Source organism: Oncorhynchus clarkii, chromosome 17 (genome assembly GCF_045791955.1).
Source record: "Oncorhynchus clarkii lewisi isolate Uvic-CL-2024 chromosome 17, UVic_Ocla_1.0, whole genome shotgun sequence".
Taxonomy (NCBI): domain Eukaryota; kingdom Metazoa; phylum Chordata; class Actinopteri; order Salmoniformes; family Salmonidae; genus Oncorhynchus; species Oncorhynchus clarkii.
The window spans coordinates 78,392,720-78,416,231 of NC_092163.1; the positions used below are offsets into that span (position 1 = coordinate 78,392,720).

General features: G+C 40.4%; 1 protein-coding gene across 1 annotated transcript in view; it reads right to left on the reverse strand.

The window, feature by feature from the left end:
* Nucleotides 1-17,201: 17,201 nt before the first annotated feature.
* Nucleotides 17,202-23,512, reverse strand: part of LOC139369947 (glutamate receptor interacting protein 2b) — a 278,884-nt gene continuing 272,573 nt past the window's right edge. Inside the window, exons 19-20 of the mRNA XM_071109230.1 lie at nucleotides 20,593-20,781; nucleotides 17,202-17,362 (exon numbers count right to left, since the gene is read on the reverse strand). Of these exons, the coding sequence (XP_070965331.1) occupies nucleotides 17,202-17,362; nucleotides 20,593-20,781 (350 nt within the window). The remainder of the gene's footprint in view (nucleotides 17,363-20,592; nucleotides 20,782-23,512) is intronic.

A 23,512-nucleotide genomic window follows, 5' to 3' on the forward strand; every position in this document is an offset into this window, starting at 1 on the left:
AGAGAGAGAGAGAGAGAGAACTGCGAGAGGAGAGAGACAGCAGAGAGAGAGAGAGAGAGAGAGAGAGAGAGAGAGAGAGAGAGAGAGAGAGAGAGAGAGACAGAGACAGAGACAGAAAGAGAGAACAGCGAGAGGAGAGAGACAGCAGAGAGAGAGAGAGAGATACAAAATTAAAGAAAGCTTTGACTATGTACAGACTCAGTGAGCATAGCCTTGCTATTGAGAAAGGCCGCCGTAGGCAGACATGGCTCTCAAGAGAAGACAGGCTATGTGCTCACTGCCCACAAAATGAGGTGGAAACTGAGCTGCACTTCCTAACCTCCTGCCCAATGTATGACCATGTTAGAGACATACAGTGCCTTGCGAAAGTATTCGGCCCCCTTGAACTTTGCGACCTTTTGCCACATTTCAGGCTTCAAACATAAAGATATAAAACTGTATTTTTCTGTGAAGAATCTACAACAAGTGGGACACAATCATGAAGTGGAACAACATTTATTGGATATTTCAAACTTTTTTAACACTTCAAAAACTGAAAAATTGGGCGTGCAAAATTATTCAGCCCCTTTACTTTCAGTGCAGCAAACTCTCTCCAGAAGTTCAGTGAGGATCTCTGAATGATCCAATGTTGACCTAAATGACTAATGATGATAAATACAATCCACCTGTGTGTAATCAAGTCTCCGTATAAATGCACCTGCACTGTGATAGTCTCAGAGGTCCGTTAAAAGCGCAGAGAGCATCATGAAGAACAAGGAACACACCAGGCAGGTCCGAGATACTGTTGTGAAGAAGTTTAAAGCCGGATTTGGATACAAAAAGATTTCCCAAGCTTTAAACATCCCAATGAGCACTGTGCAAGCGATAATATTGAAATGGAAGGAGTATCAGACCACTGCAAATCTACCAAGACCTGGCCGTCCCTCTAAACTTTCAGCTCATACAAGGAGAAGACTGATCAGAGATGCAGCCAAGAGGCCCATGATCACTCTGGATGAACTGCAGAGATCTACAGCTGAGGTGGGAGACTCTGTCCATAGGACAACAATCAGTCATATATTGCACAAATCTGGCCTTTATGGAAGAGTGGCAAGAAGAAAGCCATTTCTTAAAGATATCCATAAAAAGTGTCGTTTCAAAGTTTGCCACAAGCCACCTGGGAGACACACCAAACATGTGGAAGAAGGTGCTCTGGTCAGATGAAACCAAAATTGAACTTTTTGGCAACAATGCAAAACGTTATGTTTGGCGTAAAAGCAACACAGCTGAACACACCATCCCCACTGTCAACCATGGTGGTGGCAGCATCATGGTTTGGGCCTGTTTTCTTCAGCAGGGACAGGGAAGATGGTTACAATTGATGGGAAGATGGATGGAGCCAAATACAGGACCATTCTGGAAGAAAACCTGATGGAGTCTGCAAAAGACCTGAGACTGGGACGGAGATTTGTCTTCCAACAAGACAATGATCCAAAACATAAAGCAAAATCTACAATGGAATGGTTCAAAAATAAACATATCCAGGTGTTAGAATGGCCAAGTCAAAGTCCAGACCTGAATCCAATCGAGAATCTGTGGAAAGAACTGAAAACTGCTGTTCACAAATGCTCTCCATCCAACCTCACTGAGCTCAAGCTGTTTTGCAAGGAGGAATGGGAAAAAATTTCAGTCTCTCGATGTGCAAAACTGATAGAGACATACCCCAAGCGACTTACAGCTGTAATCGCAGCAAAAGGTGGCGCTACAAAGTATTAACTTAAGGGGGCTGAATAATTTTGCACGCCCAATTTTCCAGTTTTTGATTTGTTCAAAAAGTTTGAAATATCCAATAAATGTCGTTCCACTTCATGATTGTGTCCCACTTGTTGTTGATTCTTCACAAAAAAATACAGTTTTATATCTTTATGTTTGAAGCCTGAAATGTGGCAAAAGGTCGCAAAGTTCAAGGGGGCCGAATACTTTCGCAAGGCACTGTATTTCCCTCAGATTACACAGATCCACAAAGAATTCGAAAACAAATCCAAATCCCATATCTACTGGGTGAAATTCCACAGTGTGCCATCACAGCAGCAAGATTTGTGACCTGTTGCCACGAGAAAAGGGAAACCAGTGAAGAACACACACCATTGTGAATACAACCCATATTTATGCTTATTTATTTTATCTTGTGTGCTTTAACCATTTGTACATTGTTAAAACACTGTATATATAATATGACATTTGTAATGTCTTTATTGTTTTGAAACTTCTGTATGTGTAATGTTTACTGTTAATTTGTATTGTTTATTTCACTTTATATATTCACTTTATATATTATCTACCTCACTTGCTTTGGCAATGTTAACACATGTTTCCCATGCCAATAAAGCCCCTTGAATTGAATTGAATTGAAGAGAGAGAGAGAGAACAGCGAGAGGAGAGAGACAGCAGATAGAGAGAGAGAGAGAGAGAACAGCGAGAGGAGAGAGAGAGAGAGAGTGGGAGCGAGAAAGAAGAGAAGACAAGAGAACAGAGACAGAGGGAGAGCGGGAGAGAGACAAAGAGAGACAGAGAGACAAAGAGATGCACAGAGACAAGAGACAGACAGTACAGACAGGGTAAACAAGGCTAAGAGGTATGAAAAAAAATGGTATAAAAAATAATGACAGGCTTTCACTCTTCACTATTTTGTATGTTTTAATGGCTCACATCAATGCATTCCAATGGCTTAGAAAAATATAGTACAAATACGGGTGCGTTGGTAAATTCGCTCTGGCTATCTACTCTAATTTCAGAGCACTCTCGTCTGAGTGTGCCAGAGCGCAGAATAACTGATTCATTTACTAACGCTCAACACCCATTGAATATGGCAGTAAACATCGACAAAAAAAGCTCATTTAAATTGTTGCCAGCAGCACAGTTACAGTCACCAACGTTCTGGATAACATGAAAACAGCCTAACCAGCTCTGCTAGGGGGAGTAAAATGGTCAGACTGTTGTGTTCTCTCATTTGTGTCTGGAAGTCGCTAGCAGGCTAGGTAACATTAGCCAGTTAGCTTGGGTGCTTGACTGCCGTTGTGAGGCCAGAACGCTCGGATGAACCCTACTCCTCGGCCAGAGCGTCCAGTGTGCGCTCTGAACGCTCGGATGAACCCTACTCCTCGGCCAGAGCGTCCAGTGTGCGCTCTGAACGCTCGGATGAACCCTACTCCTCGGCCAGAGCGTCCAGTGTGCTCTCTGAACGCTCGGATGAACCCTACTCCTCGGCCAGAGCGTCCAGTGTGCGCTCTGAACGCTCAGAGAGCAAAACGCTCTGAATTTGACAAATGCCCAGAGGGCACTCTGAATGCACTCTGGCACTCCAGATTGAATTGCGAACACACCCCAAGTTAGCGGATAAGTGGATTGATGCAGGTTATTACAAGAAGCCATGCTGTGGCTGTCCTGTCAGTTTGATTCAAGACGGCAGGACTGAAACATGTTGGAGGATAATGAAGCAATACGTTCGATAGCTCCTCCTGGTTCTCCTCCTGGTTCTCCTCCTGGTTTTCCTCCTGGTTCTACAATAATATTATTATTAGTATTTCATACTCAGTGGCCTCGTGGTTAGAGTGTTCTCCCCGAGACTTACCATTAGCTCATCATTACCATTAGCTCATCACTACAATTAGCTCATTATTACCATTAGCTCATCACTACCATTAGCTCATCGTTACCATTAGCTCATCATGACCATTAGCTCATCACTAACATTAGCTCATCATTACCATTAACTCATCACTACCATTAGCTCATCGTTACCATTAGCTCATCGTTACCATTAGCTCATCATTACCATTAGCTCATCGCTACCATTAGCTCATCGTTACCATTAGCTCATCGTTACCATTAGCTTATCGTTACCATTAGCTCATCACTACCATTAGCTCATCATGACCATTAGCTCATCATTACCATTAGCTCATCGTTACCATTAGCTCAACACTACAATTAGCTCATCATTACCATTAGCTCATCATTACCATTAGCTCATCACTACAGTTAGCTCATCATTACCATTAGCTCATCGTTACCATTAGCTCATCACTACAGTTAGCTCATCATTACCATTAGCTCATCGTTACCATTAGTTCATCACTACAGTTAGCTCATCATTACAGTTACCTTATCGTTACCATTAGCTCATCGTTACCATTAGCTCATCACTACAGTTAGCTCATCAATACAGTTAGCTTATCGTTACCATTAGCTCATCGTTACCATTAGCTCATCACTACAGTTAGCTCATCACTACAGTTAGCTCATCGTTACCATTAGCTCATCGTTACCATTAGCTCATCACTACAGTTAGCTCATCACTACAGTTAGCTTATCCTTACCATTAGCTCATCATTACCATTAGCTCATCGTTACCATTAGCTCATCGTTACCATTAGCTTATCGTTACCATTAGCTCATCACTACCATTAGCTCATCGTCACCATTAGCTCATCATTACCATTAGCTCATCGTTACCATTAGCTCATCACTACCATTAGCTCATCACTACCAATAGCTCATCACTACCATTAGCTCATCGTTACCATTAGTTCACTACAATTAGCTCATCGTTACTATTAGCTCATCATTACTATTTGCTCATCGTTACCATTAGCTCCTCGTTGCCATTAGCTCACTACCATTAGCTCATCATTGCCATTAGCTCATCACTGCAACTAGCTCATCACTACAACTAGCTCATCGTTACCATTAGCTCATCACTACCATTAGCTCATTGTTACCATTAGCTCATCATTACAATTAGCTCATCACTACCATTAGCTCATCACTACCATTAGCTCATCGTTACCATTAGCTCATCGGTACCATTAGCTCATCACTACCATTAGCTCATTGTTACCATTAGCTCATCATTACCATTAGCTCATCACTACAGTTAGCTCATCACTACAGTTAGCTCATCACTACAGTTAGCTCATCATTACCATTAGCTCATCATTACCATTAGCTCATCACTACAGTTAGCTCATCGTTACCATTAGCTCATCACTACAGTTAGCTCATCGTTACCATTAGCTCATCATTACCATTAGTTCATCACTACAGTTAGCTCATCGTTACCATTAGCTCATCACTACCATTAGCTCATTGTTATCATTAGCTCATCATTACCATTAGCTCATCACTACAGTTAGCTCATCACTACAGTTAGCTCATCACTACCATTAGCTCATCGTTACCATTAGCTCATCATTACCATTAGCTCATCACTACCATTAGCTCATCACTACAGTTAGCTCATCATTACCATTAGCTCATCATTACCATTAGCTCATCATTACCATTAGCTCATCACTACCATTAGCTCATCGTTACCATTAGATCATCATTACCATTAGCTCATCGTTACCATTAGCTCATTGTTACCATTAGCTCATCGTTACCATTAGCTCATCATTACCATTAGCTCATCATTACCATTAGCTCATCACTACCATTAGCTCATCGTTACCATTAGCTCATCGTTACCATTAGCTCATCATTACCATTAGCTCATCACTACCATTAGCTCATCACTACAGTTAGCTCATCATTACCATTAGCTCATCATTACCATTAGCTCATCATTAACATTAGCTCATCATTACCATTAGCTCATCATTACCATTAGCTCATCATTACCATTAGCTCATCACTACAGTTAGCTCATCATTACCATTAGCTCATCACTACCATTAGCTCATCACTACAGTTAGCTCATCATTACCATTAGCTCATCATTACCATTAGCTCATCGTTACCATTAGCTCATCACTACAGTTAGCTCATCACTACAGTTAGCTCATCACTACAGTTAGCTTATCGTTACCATTAGCTCATCGTTACCATTAGCTAATCACTACAGTTAGCTCATCGTTACCATTAGCTCATCATTACCATTAGCTCATCATTACCATTAGCTCATCACTACCATTAGCTCATCGTTACCATTAGCTCATCGTTACCATTAGCTCATCATTACCATTAGCTCATCACTACCATTAGCTCATCACTACAGTTAGCTCATCATTACCATTAGCTCATCATTACCATTAGCTCATCATTAACATTAGCTCATCATTACCATTAGCTCATCATTAACATTAGCTCATCATTACCATTAGCTCATCATTACCATTAGCTCATCACTACAGTTAGCTCATCATTACCATTAGCTCATCACTACCATTAGCTCATCACTACAGTTAGCTCATCATTACCATTAGCTCATCATTACCATTAGCTCATCGTTACCATTAGCTCATCACTACAGTTAGCTCATCACTACATTTAGCTCATCACTACAGTTAGCTTATCGTTACCATTAGCTCATCGTTACCATTAGCTAATCACTACAGTTAGCTCATCACTACAGTTAGCTTATCGTTACCATTAGCTCATCACTACAGTTAGCTCATCACTACAGTTAGCTCATCACTACAGTTAGCTTATCGTTACCATTAGCTCATCGTTACCATTAGCTAATCACTTCAGTTAGCTCATCACTACAGTTAGCTTATCGTTACCATTAGCTCATCGTTACCATTAGCTCATCACTACAGTTAGCTCATCACTACAGTTAGCTTATCGTTACCATTAGCTCATCATTACCATTAGCTCATCGTTACCATTAGCTCATCGTTACCATTAGCTCATCGTTACCATTAGCTTATCGTTACCATTAGCTCATCATTACCATTAGTTCACTACAATTAGCTCATCGTTAATATTAGCTCATCATTACTATTTGCTCATCGTTCCCATTAGCTCCTCGTTGCCATTAGCTCACTACCATTAGCTCATCACTACCATTAGCTCATCATTACCATTAGCTCATCGTTACCATTAGCTCATCACTACCATTAGCTCATCATTACCATTAGCTCATCACTACCATTAGCTCATCACTACCATTAGCTCATCATTACCATTAGCTCATCGTTACCATTAGCTCATCACTACCATTAGCTCATCGTTAATATTAGTTGAACGTTGTTGGTACTGACAAGAGAAAGTAAATTGAGGCATGAATGGAGGAAAAGGGAACACGATGATGAATACGGAACAAAATGTGTGGGATGACTAAAGTGAATCTGTGACACGAGGGTTATATAATTCAACAACGTGTTATATAACACTGACTGAATCACAGGCATCATGTGTGACAGTTGAAGAGTGCTCCCTGGCAGTCACAGGTCCAGGCAGAACCACAGCAGGCTGCTGAGGGGAGGACGGCTCACAGTAATGACTGGAACGGAGTCAGTGGAACGGTATCAAACACATGGAAACCAGGTGTTTGATGTGTTCCATACCATTCCATTTACTCCGTTCCAGACATTATTATGAGCTGCCTGTGGTGGAAACATTAGCCATACTCTGGTAAACCTATAGTCTATGTTAAAGCCTATTTGGACATATTCGTATAAAAGACAGAACATACAGAGCGTTTGTGTAAATATATTAAATATGAATGTATATGATGAAATATTAGGTAGGTACCTTTATGATTTATCTTAACCTGATTGGGATAAATTCCTTTGTTCTTAGTGTAGTTTTTAGCTCCCCCTCTTGCTCATTCATTGTACTGTGGTAAGTGTGTTAGTGATAGGATAGGATAAAGGCAGGAAGTTGGGCCTTCGAAGGGGAGTCCTAGCTAGACACGGGAGCGGTATAATCTTGACACTACAGACATACAGTACAGTAATCTATGATCTAAGTTGATTAGAGAATCATTTTTTGTTTGATATAAGAAGAATAAACCTTTTTGTTGAAACCATTTCCCTGGATCTTATTGAATGTTTTGGCTGTTTAGGAACTTTGAATGTGGACATTATGCGTCCCAAACAATCCCGTTTTAGGTTTGGGCAGTGGCTATGGTCAGTTGGTAAGGAAGCCACTATTACATTTTATGTAGCACTGTATCACGAGTGACAGTTGATGCATGAAATAAGAGCAGTTATTAAACAGTGCTAGCTGGTAGTTAAAGGTCCAGGTACTGGAGAAGCAGGGTAGTATAGGTTGAAATAGGCTTGTCAAGATTCCCAGAATCAAAAGGGGAAAAAGCAGGAAATCTAGATTTGTCCAATCAGGATTTTTTTTTTAACTTGGGAAATTTGGAAAAGTTACTGTAATTTTGCAACCCTAACCCCTAACCCTTAACCCTAACCCCTAACCCTAACCCTAATCCTAACCCCTAACCCTTAACCCTAATCCTAACCCCTAATCCTTAACCCTAACCCCTAATCCTAACCCCTAATCCTAACCCCTAATCCTAACCCCTAACCCTAGGTGGGAACATTCTCTAATTCTCTCTTTCTTTCTCTCTCTCTCTCTGAGGACCTGAGCCCTAGGACCATGCCCCAGGAATACCTGACATGATGACTCCTTGCTGTCCCCAGTCCACCTGACTGTGCTGCTGCTCCAGTTTCAACTGTTCTGCCTTATTATTATTCGACCATGCTGGTCATTTATGAACATTTGAACATCTTGACCATGTTCTGTTATAATCTCCACCCGGCACAGCCAGAAGAGGACTGGCCACCCCACATAGCCTGGTTCCTCTCTAGGTTTCTTCCTAGGTTTTGGCCTTTCTAGGGAGTTTTTCCTAGCCACCGTGCTTCTACACCTGCATTGCTTGCTGTTTGGGGTTTTAGGCTGGGTTTCTGTACAGCACTTTGAGATATCAGCTGATGTACGAAGGGCTATATAAATACATTTGATTTGATTTGATTTGAACATCAACCCTAACCCTAACCCCGAATCCTAACCCTAACCCCTAATCCTAACCCCTAACCCTAACCCTAGGTGGGAACATCAACCCTAACCCTAACCCCTAATCCTAACCCCTAACCCTAACCCTAGGTGGGAACATCAACCCTTACCCTAACCCTAACACTAACCCCTAATCCTAAACCTAACCCTAACCCCTAATCCTAACCCTAACCCCTAACCCTGGGTGGGAACATCAACCCTTACCCTAACCCTAACACTAACCCCTAATCCTAAACCTAACCCTAACCCCTAATCCTAACCCCTAACCCTAACCCTAGGTGGGAACATCAACCCTAACCCTAACCCCTAATCCTAACCCCTAACCCTAACCCTAGGTGGGAACATCAACCCTTACCCTAACCCTAACACTAACCCCTAATCCTAAACCTAACCCTAACCCCTAATCCTAACCCTAACCCCTAACCCTGGGTGGGAACATCAACCCTTACCCTAATCCTAACCCTAACCCCCAATCCTAACCCTAACCCCTAATCCTAACCCTAACCCCTAATCCTAACCCTAACCCCTAATCCTAACCCTAACCCCTAATCCTAACCCTAACCCCTAATCCTAACCCCTAATCCTAACCCTAACCCCTAAATATATTTAACATGCTACTTACATACTACTCACATACCACTAACTAACAAACTACTAACTAACATACTACTAACTCACTAACATGTTACTCACATACTACTAACTCACTTACATACTACTAACTAACATGCTACACACATACTACTAACATACTACTTACATACTACTAGCATACCACTAACATGCTACTAACATACCACTAACATACAACTTACATATTATTCACATGCTACTAGCATACCACTAACATACTACTTACATATTACTCACATGCTACTAGCATAGCACTAACATACTACTAACATATTACTCACATGCTACTAGCATACCACTAACATGCTACTAACATACCACTAACATACTACTAACATATTACTCCCATGCTACTAGCATACCACTAACATGCTACTAACATACCACTAACATACAACTTACATATTATTCACATACTACTATCATACTACTAGCATACCACTAACATACTACTTACATATTACTCACATGCTACTAACATACCACTAACATACTACATACATATTACTCACATGCTACTAACATACCGCTAACATACTACGTACATACTACTAGCATACCACTAACATACTACTTACATATTATTCACATGCTACTAGCATACCACTAACATACGACTTACATATTACTCACATACTACTCACATACTACTCACATACCACTCACATACTACTCACATACTAGTGAGGCGGCAGGGTAGCCTAGTTGCCTAGTGGTTAGAGCATTGGACTAGTAACCGAAAGGTTGCAAGTTCAAATCCCCGAGCTGACAAGGTACAAAATCTGTCCTTCTGCCCCTGAACAGGCAGTTAACCCACTGTTCCTAGACCAGTTAACCCACTGTTCCTAGGCCGTCATTGAAAATAAGAATTTGTTCTTAACTGACTTGCCTGGTTAAATAAAGGTAAAAAAAAAAAAATACTACTCACATACCTTTAGCATACTACTCCCATACTACAAACTAACATAATATTTACATACTACTAAATAAAACTATTAACATACTACTCACATACATTTAACATGCTACTTACATGCTACTCACATACCACTAACTAACAAACTACTAACTAACATACTACTAACTCACTAACATGCTACTCACATACTACTATCATACTACTAGCATACCAATAACATGCTACTTTCATATTACTCACATGCTACTAGCATACCACTAACATGCTACTAACATACCACTAACATACTACTAACATATACCTACATACTTCTAGCATACCACTAACATGCTACTAAAATTCCACTAACATACTACTTAGAATGCATGCCAACAGATTTCAGACAAAGTAGTACACAAGAGTAGATATGGGGACGGAGCCATAGAGGAAGTGCTAAGGGGAGGCTGACACTCATAAATCACACACTCCACCACTGATTTAGTGGTGATGACATCACAAGCACTCACTGGGGCACTGCACATAAGGCTAAAAGCAATGAACTATATCAGGCCGACCCAGGGGTGAAAGAAAGGTGGTACAATCCGATATGGCATCCCAGCAAAATAAATAGTGGGGGTAAAACATGAGCCTATCAAAGTCAATGCAACATGACCAATAAACTATATCAGGCCGACCCAGGGGTGAAAGTAAGGTGGTATAATCGGGTACGGCTTCCCAGCCAAATAAATAGTGGGGGGTACGCCGTACCAGTAAAACGTGAGCCAATCAAAATCAATGACCACAAAAAAACTATAAGCTAATACGTCAGCGGCAAGAAACATCAGAAAATTGACTGGAAATCGGGTCGGGTCGTATGGGTCGCTCCAAAATGCGTTGTAGTTCGAACAGAACACTTACGTTTTGTCAAGCTGGAGATGAGACCATTGGCATTTGCGGAAAAACAGTGGATGCATCAATTCAGGCTACAAGTGTAGAATGTCATTACAATACATCTAGGTGTTTTATAGCAGATGTCTCTTTCCATTTATCAATTTGCTGGTGCACCGTGGACTGTTGTGCTTTAGTTAAGTGATTGTTTGACAATCAGATGAAAACATCATGACTAGTTGATTTTATACCACATTAAAAGGCAGAGGCTGCATGTCCATAAGGCTAGGGGAAGCTAAGCTTTCCCTAAAGTAAATTTAATTAAATTACCAACATTATGTAGCCTAATTAGCTTAGTCCTGTCTATACATACATAAATAACATAAAAATAGGCTAGTACACCAGAAAGAAAGATTTGGCTATAGAAGATAATTTGTTGAAGCTGTGGATTGTTTTAAATCACATAGGCTACAGACGGAAGGACCCGCTACTTCGGCGACCAAATGCCATATAGATGATAGTTGAGTTGCGCTTGTCATTGAAAAGAAGAGACCCTTGCCAGGCGTATCACAATATTTAATAATACAATTGCGGAAAAACAATTTGGAAAGCAAATGGCTATTGCTGTAAAAAATCCAATCTGTCCAATTAGCCTATCTTATTAGCCTATCTTATTATATCTTATTGGCATATCTTATTGGCCTATCTTATTAGCCTATCTTATTATATCTTATTGGCTTATCTTATTGGCCTATCTTATTATATCTTATTGGCCTATCTTATTGGCCTATCTTATTATATCTTATTGGCCTATCTTATTATATCTTATTGGCCTATCTTATTGGCCTATCTTATTATATCTTATTGGCCTATCTTATTGGCCTATCTTATTAGCCTATCTTATTATATCTTATTGGCCTATCTTATTGGCCTATCTTATTAGCATATCTTATTAGCCTATCTTATTAGCGTATCTTATTAGCCTATCTTATTATATCTTATTGGCCTATCTTATTGGCCTTTCTTATGGGCACCAGCGGAGAACATCGGCCATATCCCTGGTGAGTGTACATATTCACTGTCCTTGTCCTTATGTCTGTACCACTTTTGTTTGTTTTTGGACAATAATTTCCTCCTCCAGGTCAGATGGACGGTCATATGGTATTTGTGTATCCCCTTTTTGTAGGCCGATTTTATATGGATACTACAACATAGATTTTATATGGATACTACAACATAGATTTTATATGGATACTACAACATAGATTTTATTGATCTGTTTGTCAGTGTCAGCAGAGTAGGCTGTCCTGTAAATTTCGTAGTATTAAAAAAGATTCCGCTAATGTCTCCATTCATATCAAGTGAAGTAGAATTGCATGAAATGTGTTTATAAAAGGCCAACAAGAAATGTAGGCTGATAGAGTTAGGCCTAGGCTACAGGCCTATGTTAGCGGTGAGCGGGTCAGCTATTTGTTTCTCCAGCAGGTCAGCTGTTTGTTCACCCGTACCCGACCACAATTGCTAATAATCCATCCGGGAAAGCATTTCTGTGCAAAATGTCCAAATTACATCAGTTTGACTGGTTGTAAGGAAAAAAAAGATTTCAGATTTCAGTTCGGCTACGATGCATATTTTATGTGATTGAAATACTATCAGCTTTTATAATGAAGACAGAACCTCTACAGATGGTATCTAATTGAGCATTGCGTTTCTCTCAAGATGCAGAAATAAATCATATTTTGGCACTCCTGTTACCAAGTCCAAATTCTGTCTACATTTAGGTGTATAACTTTACTGCAAGAAACGCTTAATTCTGCAGGAGTTGATATTAAGGCTATGTGAGAGGTTATAGACCTACAGTCATCGTCCAGACTTCAGTTTCCATTTAACCCATCTAAACAGTAGTCTACAGTTCCCTTGACGTGCCATAGGTCTATTTTGAAGTCTGGTCATGTGACTGTGGAATTTGTATAGCAGCGCCTCACAATCATCACCACACACAACATAGTTCCTGTCTTCCTGTTTGACCACTTCACCAAATGTTTTCAATTCTCCTTCCGCAGCTTTTGTCTTATTGAGTTAAACTCCGACAATGTACTTTTTTGCCTCCGTGGACTGATGTAAAAAAAAATGTGCCAGTTCCCCAAAAAACATAAGTCGATTGTAGCTGTGTAGGCTATTTGGTGCGCGTGTGCAGTTAAGCCCTGAAGTTTAGGTTCATGCACTAAAACCCGACTAAGATAGCCTAAAATAATCAAATAAAAACCTCAACGTAGCCTATAGATATAAATTGCACAAGAATGATACAAGGTATTCTCTTTATTCAACCCGTCGCAACACAATGTTTAAACCGTATTACGAGTCAACCCCTGCATCACTACTCTACACCACACTGAACAGTCTTGTTTTGCGAACAGTGATTGAGTTAGGCCTAGACAATTATTCAATCTACTCACAGTATGAATAGTAGGCTGTCTTACATAAGTCTGTAAAATGCGAGTTTGCATGGAACGCTTTATTATAAAGTTGCATGTTTATGGTTGAAAAGTAGCTTTTACGCCGCCTATAAAAAGGTATTGCATGTTAAAATGTATACCTTTACTAGACCTAGGCTACTAGGTCCATAAACATCATATGTTAAATTAATACGGATCTATATGGAATTCTATGATTTCACCTCCTAGGCTACTAGGTCCATAAACAGCGTATATTAAATTAATACGGATCTTTATGGAATTCTATGATTTCACCCCCCAGGCTACTAGGTAAATAAACATCATATATTAAATTAATACGGATCTATATGGAATTCTATGATTTCACCCCCCCCCCCCCCCCCCAGGCTACTAGGTCCATTAACAGCGTATATTAAATTAATACGGATCTATATGTAATTCTATGATTTCACCTCCTAGGCTACTAGGTCCATAAACAGCGTATATTAAATTAATACGGATCTATATGGAATTCTATGATTTCACCCCCCAGGCTACTAGGTCCATAAACAGCGTATATTAAATTAATACGGATCTATATGGAATTCTATGATTTCACCCCCCCCAGGCTACTAGGTCCATAAACAGCGTATATTAAATTAATACGGATCTATATGGAATTCTATGATTTCACCCCCCAGGCTACTAGGTAAATAAACATCATATATTAAATTAATACGGATCTATATGGAATTCTATGATTTCACCCCCCCCCCCCCCCCCCCAGGCTACTAGGTCCATTAACAGCGTATATTAAATTAATACGGATCTATATGTAATTCTATGATTTCACCTCCTAGGCTACTAGGTCCATAAACAGCGTATATTAAATTAATACGGATCTATATGGAATTCTATGATTTCACCCTCCCCAGGCTACTAGGTCCATAAACAGCGTATATTAAATTAATACGGATCTATATGGAATTCTATGATTTCACCCCCCCCAGGCTACTAGGTCCATAAACAGCGTATATTAAATTAATACGGATCTATATGGAATTCTATGATTTCACCCCCCAGGCTACTAGGTAAATAAACATCATATATTAAATTAATACGGATCTATATGGAATTCTATGATTTCAACAACTAAGCTATTAAAAAATATAAAAATTCTGCATGCACTTGGGTGTCGTGTACTGGTAAGATATTAGATCTACTTCCACCCCTGGGCAGGCCACACCCCCATTATTTAGCTGTCTAGAAACAATTACATAACTTTTTTTTAAACTCTTATCTGTGAATCTAGCTTTAGGTGTGTCTGATGTTATGAGGGTTACACAGGACTTTGTGGACTAACATGAAACACCAAGGCATAGTAATTCTGAGCTCATGAGTTTTTGTAGTTCATTTTTGAAACCTGCAAATGGCTGGTACTGTTAAGGGGTTCCAGTGATTTCTCTCTGAAGGTGAGTGACAGACATCTTTGTTGAAGCCTCCATCGCTCAGTGATCATTGGAGGATGATGACATTCTATTTAACGTAACATGGGATGGCAGTTACAGTTCCTGACTCATGAATCACTCAAGATGTTTAGTGATGGTGTCATCACAAGCGGCTCTGAGGTCACACGGCTAGAGGCAAAAAACAGACATGCCCTTTTGTGGCTCTGTGAACCCCTTTGCTGTGTGAACCAATTGCTATGTGAACCCATTGCTGTGTGAACCCATTGCTTTGTGAACCCATTGCTGTGTGAACCCATTGCTGTGTGAACCCCTTGCTGTGTGAACCCATTGCTGTGTGAACCCATTGCTTTATGAACCCATTGCTTTGTGAACCCATTGCTGTGTGAACCCATTGCTGTGTGAACCCCTTGCTGTGTGAACCCCTTGCTGTGTGAACCCCTTGCTGTGTGAACCCCTTGCTGTGTGAACCAATTGCTATGTGAACCCCTTGCTGTGTCAACCTATAACTGTGAAAAGAAAAGCTGCACACTATCAGAAACAATAGTTCTACATTTCATAAATACCACCATTTCGACAGCAAGCTGCCTTCGTTAGAGTTTAAAAGCTGTGAACCCAGCTGTGCTGTCACGAGGGTTGCACAGCACAAACCCCTGTCTATAAATGATAAAAAATAATAGTTCAGTTGTTGCAACCTGCAAGGTTTCGGTACGATCCCGAGGTTCCCGTTGTAGTAACCTACAAAGACAGGATACTGTTATGGTACCTGTCATTGTTCTAACTGTTCAAGTACCTGTCATTGTTGTAGCTGTTCAAGTACCTGTCATTGTTGTAGCTGTTCAAGTACCTGTCATTGTTGTAGCTGTTCAAGTACCTGTCATTGTTCTAACTGTTCAAGTACCTGTCATTGTTGTAACTGTTCAATTACCTGCCATTGTTGTAGCTGTTCAAGTACCTGCCATTGTTGTAGCTGTTCAAGTACCTGTCATTGTTGTAGCTGTTCAAGTACCTGCCATTGTTGTAGCTGTTCAAGTACCTGTCATTGTTGTAGCTGTTCAAGTACCTGCCATTGTTGTAACTGTTCAAGTACCTGCCATTGTTCTAACTGTTCAAGTACCTTTCATTGTTGTAACTGTTCAATTACCTGCCATTGTTGTAGCTGTTCAAGTACCTGTCATTGTTGTAACTGTTCAAGTACCTGCCATTGTTGTAACTGTTCAAGTACCTGCCATTGTTCTAACTGTTCAAGTACCTGCCATTGTTACAACCTGCAAAACTTCCGGCAACTTCTCGCTCTTCTATGTGGCCTCTCTCCTCAGTGAGTGTTACTCTGAAGGCTTATATGAGATGTACAGCACATAGCACCTACAGGTCCTGCACCCTCTACAGTGTTCACAGTGCGACAGTATACAAGGAGGGGTGAGATGTTTGACATGAGGCTCGAGGGGTGTCCTAAAATGTACACCGTGCAGGTGGTCTCCACAAGTGAGACAGTATACAAGGAGGGGTGAGACGTTTGGCATGAGGTCTCCACAGTGAGACAGTATACAAGGAGGGGTGAGATGTTTGGCATGAGGTCTCCACAGTGAGACAGTATACAAGGAGGGGTGAGATGTTTGGCATGAGGTCTCCACAGTGAGACAGTATACAAGGAGGGGTGAGATGTTTGGCATGAGGTCTCCACAGTGAGACAGTATACAAGGAGGGGTGAGATGTTTGGCATGAGGTCTCCACAATGAGACAGTATACAAGGAGGGGTGAGACGTTTGGCATGAGGTCTCCACAGTGAGACAGTATACAAGGAGGGGTGAGATGTTTGGCATGAGGGCTCCACAGTGACACAGTATACAAGGAGGGGTGAGACGTTTGGCATGAGGTCTCCACAGTGAGACAGTATACAAGGAGGGGTGAGACGTTTGGCATGAGGGCTCCACAGTGAGACAGTATACAAGGAGGGGTGAGACGTTTGGCATGAGGTCTCCACAGTGAGACAGTATACAAGGAGGGGTGAGATGTTTGGCATGAGGGTCCACAGTGAGACAGTATACAAGGAGGGGTGAGACGTTTGGCATGAGGTCTCCACAGTGAGTCTTACCCTGACGGTTTGTCCCAGTCGTCTTCACTGAAGCCCCCGTCACTGAAAGGGTAGTTGTTACTACGGCGGCCCGGGGGTGGGGGGCTGGTCCTCTGCCTGGCACTCCTCCACTCATGGGGGTGCAGGGCGATGCCTGCTGCCTGGGGGTTGTAGGGCCCTGCGGAAGGGGTGTTGGTGGAGGTGAGGGTGGGAAGTGAGGGAGAAAGGCGGTTAGGTAGAATAAAAAGGTAGAATAAACATGATCATTTAGAGTAGCAGGTCCATTACAATCACTTGTGTACAAACCTATTGGGCTATAGAACCATAGAGTATATCAACTATAGAACCATAGATTATATCAACTATAGCACCATCGATTATATCAACTATAGAACCATAGATTATATCAACAATAGAACCATAGATTATATCAACTATAGAACCATAGATTACATCAACTGTAGAACCATAGATATATCAACTATAGAACCATAGATTATATCAACTATAGAACCATAGATTATATCAAGTATAGAACCATAGATTATATCAACTATAACAACATAGACATATCAACAATAACACCATAGACATATCAACTATAACACCATAGACATATCAACTATAACACCATAGACATATCAACTATAGAACCATAGATTATATCAACTATAGAACCATAGATTATATCAACTATAGAACCATAGATTATATCAACTATAGAACCATAGATTATATCAACTATAACAACATAGACATATCAACTATAACACCATAGACATATCAACTATAGAACCATAGATTATATCAACAATAACAGCATAGACATATCAACTATAGAACCATAGATTAAATCAACAATAACACCATAGACATATCAACAATAACACCACAGACATATCAACTATAGAACCATAGATTATATCAACTATAGAACCATAGATTACATCAACTATAGAACCATAGATATATCAACTATAGAACCATAGATTATGTCAACTATAGAACCATAGATTGTATCAAGTAGAGAACCATAGATTATATCAACTATAGAACCATAGATTATAATCAACTATAGAACCATAGATTATATCAACTATAGAACCATAGATTATATCAACTATAACACCACGGATATATCAACTACAGAACCATAGATTATATCAATTATAACACCATAGATATATCAACTATAACAGCATAGATATATCAACTATAGAACCATAGATTATATCAACTATAGAACCATAGATTACATCAACTATAGAACCATAGATTATATCAACTATAACACCATAGACATATCAACTATAGAACCATAGATTATATCAACTATAGAACCATAGATTATATCAACTATAGAACCATAGATTATATCAACTATAACACCATAGATATATCAACTACAGAACCATAGATTATATCAATTATAACACCATAGATATATCAACTATAACAGCATAGATATCAACAATAGAACCATAGATTATATCAACTATAGAACCATAGATTATATCAACTATAACACCATAGACATATCAACTATAAAACCATAGATTATATCAACTATAGAACCATAGATTATATCAACTATAGATCCATAGATTATATCAACTATAGAACCATATATTAATCAACTATAGAACCATAGATTATATCAACTATAGAACCATATATTATATCAACTATAACACCATAGATATATCAACTATAGAACCATAGATTATATCAACTATAGAACCATAGATTATATCAACTATAGAACCATAGATTATATCAACTATAACACCATAGACATATCAACTATAACACCATAGACATATCAACTATAACACCATAGACATATCAACTATAACACCATAGACATATCAACTATAGAACCATAGATTATATCAACTATAGAACCATAGATTATATCAACTATAGAACCATAGATTATATCAACTATAGAACCATAGATTATATCAACTATAACAACATAGACATATCAACAATAACACCATAGACATATCAACAATAACACCATAGACATATCAACAATAACACCATAGACATATCAACTATAACACCATAGATTAAATCAACTATAACACCATAGACATATCAACAATAACACCACAGACATATCAACTATAGAACCATAGATTATATCAACTATAGAACCATAGATTATATCAACTATAGAACCATAGATATATAAACTATAGAACCATAGATTATATCAACTAAAGATCCAAAGATTATATCAACGATAGAACCATAGATTATATCAACTATAGAACCATAGATTACATCAACTATAGAACCATAGATATATCAACTATAGAACCATAGATATATCAACTATAGAACCATAGATATATCAACTATAGAACCATAGATTACATCAACTATAGAACCATAGATTATATCAACTATAGAACCATAGATTATATCAACTATAGAACCATAGATTATATCAACTATAGAACCATAGATTATATCAACTATAGAACCATAGACATATCAACTATAACACCATAGACATATCAACAATAACACCACAGACATATCAACTATAGAACCATAGATTATATCAACTATAGAACCATAGATTATATCAACTATAGAACCATAGATATATAAACTATAGAACCATAGATTATATCAACTAAAGAACCAAAGATTATATCAACGATAGAACCATAGATTATATCAACTATAGAACCATAGATTACATCAACTATAGAACCATAGATATATCAACTATAGAACCATAGATATATCAACTATAGAACCATAGACATATCAACTATAACACCATAGACATATCAACTATAACACCATAGACATATCAACTATAGAACCATAGATTATATCAACTATAGAACCATAGATTATATCAACTATAGATCCATAGATTACATAAACTATAGAACCATAGATTATATCAACTATAGAACCATAGATTATATCAACTATAGAAACATAGATTACATCAACTATAGAACCATAGATTATATCAACTATAGAACCATAGATTATATCAACTATAGAACCATAGATTATATCAACTATAGATCCATAGATTATATCAACTATAGAACCATAGACATATCAACTATAACACTATAGACATATCAACTATAACACCATAGACATATCAACAATAACACCATAGACATATCAACAATAACACCATAGACATATCAACTATAACACCATAGACATATCAACTATAACACCATAGACATATCAACTATAACACCATGGAGTCCATGCTGCCCTGTGGGGTCAAACCTTGGATGTCTTAGCCAGCATCGATGCAGGAGACGTCCCAGGACATGGTGATACACCAAGCGTAGACCTATCATGAACTCTAACCACAATCCTAACCCTGGTCTCACCATGTCTACCACTAGTCTTTACCTTGGCTTCCGTAGCCCGCGTCGATGCCGGATCCGTCCCAGGACTCCATGGTAGAGTCCACACTGGGTATGGTGGTGGAGTAGATGTCTGACAGCTTGTTGGTCTTCTGAGAGTCTGTCATGTCTGACACGTCCTCCGTGTCACTCAAATCATTCTCCATCTCTCCATCCTTCTTCTTCTCGTCTGCCACTGGAAGGAGGAAGTAGAGGAGCATCTGTTCAGGGAAGGGTCTCTGCGTGTTGTCGTGGCACATGGCCTATGTTTAACAGGAGTGTGCTATGTAGGGAATAGGGTGCCATAGGTCTCTGGCCTAAAGTAGTGTACTATGTAGGGAATGGGGTCTAAAGTAGTGCACTATGTAGGGAATAGGGTGCCATAGGGCTCTGGTCTAAAGTGGTGCACTATGTAGGGAATAGGGTTCTATAGGGCTCTGGTCTAAAGTAGTGCACTGTGTAGGGAATAGGGTCTAAAGTAGAGTACTATGTAGGGAATAGGGTGCGATTTGGGACTCCGATAAGTAGCAAACTATGTTCTCATACAAGACGTCGAAGGGTGGGAGGAAAATATCAAACCTGGGTCAAATATGTATATGTCAAATACACAGTACATTATGAATCTCAAATACACAGTACATTATGAATCTCAAATACACAGTACATTATGAGTTTCAAATACACAGTACATTATGAATCTCAAATACACAGTACATTATTGATCTCAAATACACAGTACATTATTGATCTCAAATACACAGTACATTATGAATCTCAAATACACAGTACATTATGAATCTCAAATACACAGAACATTATGAATCTCAAATACACAGTACATTGATCTCAAATACACAGTACATTATGAATCTCAAATACACAGTACATTGATCTCAAATACACAGTACATTATGAATCTCAAATACACAGTACATTATGAATCTCAAATACACAGAACATTATGAATCTCAAATACACAGTACATTACGAATCTCAAATACACAGTACATTATTGATCTCAAATACACAGTACATAATTGATCTCAAATACACAGTACATTATTGATCTCAAATACACAGTACATTATTGATCTCAAATACACAGTACCCTGCTCCGCTCCTGGCTCCGCCAACTACGGTGGCGCCTCTGGTGCGGGGATCGTCGTCGGGGACTCCGGACCGTAGATCGTCGTCTGGGACTCCGGACCGTACATCGCCTCAGAAGGCTCCGGACTGGGAACCGCCACTGGAGACTCCGATCCATGGATCATCACTGGAGGCTTCGGGCCATGGATCATCACTAGAGGCTTCGGGCCATGGATCATCACTGGAGACTCCGATCCATGGATCATCACTGGAGGCTTCGGGCCATGGATCATCACTGGAGGCTTCGGGCCATGGATCATCACTGGAGGCTCCGGGCCATGGATCATCACTGGAGGCTCCGGGCCATGGATCATCACTGGAGGCTTCGGGCCATGGATCATCACTGGAGGCTTCGTGCCATGGATCATCAGTGGAGGCTTCGAGCCATGGATCATCACTGGAGGCTTTGTGCGTGGAGCAAGCACAGGAAGTACCAGGCTGGAGACACGCACTGGAGGCTGGGTGCATGGAGCTGGCACAGGACGCACTGGTCTGTGAAGGCGCACTGAAGACACAGTACGTATGGCCGGCGCAGGATATACTGGGCCGTGGAGGTGCACTGGTGGTCTGGAGCGTAGAGCTGGCACAACGCGTCCTGGACAAAGGACCACCTTCGCGCGGAAAGTGCGAGGAGCTGGCACAGGACGCACTGGGCTGTGAAGGCACACTGGAGATACAGCGCATAGAGCCGGCGCAGGATATCCTGGACTGAGGAGGCGTACTGGAGACCAGGCACGCTGAGCTGGCACCACCCGTCCTGGACAGATGCCCACTTTCACACGGCAAGTGCGGGGAGCTGGCACAGAACGCACCGGCTGTGGATGCACACTGGAGACACAGTGCGTATCACTGCAAAACATGGTGCCTGACCGGTCACACGCTCCCCACGGTGAGTACGGGGAGTTTGCTCTGGTACCAACCCTGGTTCCACCAACCACCCCGTGTGCCCCACCCCAAAAGATTTTTGAGGCTGCCTCTCAGGCTTCCATCGTGGTCGCGAACCCCGGTGTCGTCGTTGTTCCTCCCTTGCTGCCTCCGTCTGCTTCCATGGCAGGCTCTTGTCCTCCCACGTCCAGGAAGTCCTACACTCCCTTGTCTCCCGTGCCCAGGATCCCTGCTCCTCCTGGCCACGCTGCTTGGTCCGTTTGTGGTGTGATCTTCTGTTACGACCGTCGTTGGCAGGATCGGACCAAGGTGCAGCGTGGTAGGCGTACCTTTTAATTTATTAAATGAACACTGAAAAAACAACAAACACAAAACGAAACGTAACGTCTAGTAGGGCTAAACAGCACAGCACCAAAAACAAGATCCCACAAACTACAGGTGGAAATAAGGCTGCCTAAGTATGATCCCCAATCAGAGACAACGATAGACAGCTGCCTCTGACTGGGAACCATACCAGGCCAACAAAGAAACAGACACACTGGAATGCCCACCCTAGTCACACCCCGACCTAACCAACTAGAGAATTTAAAGGATCTCAAGGCGTGACAACCTTTTGTTGTACATAATGATGTTTTGCTGGTTTTATGGGGAGGAAAACCACATAAACCTCATACACACATGAATTAAGAACATGAGCTGTTATAGGATTCTCTAAAACAACAAGCAGTATGTATCTGAGATGGAGCCTGGACAGAGGAGGCAGAGATCCCAGAGCAGCAGCACAGCATCAGAGGGAAGCTACCAGCCGAACTCTGTAGCAAACTCACACAGCCTGCCTGGTTTCATCTAGTTGTTAGTATGTTTAAATGTCAAACTACAAATGGCTGGTCATGTCT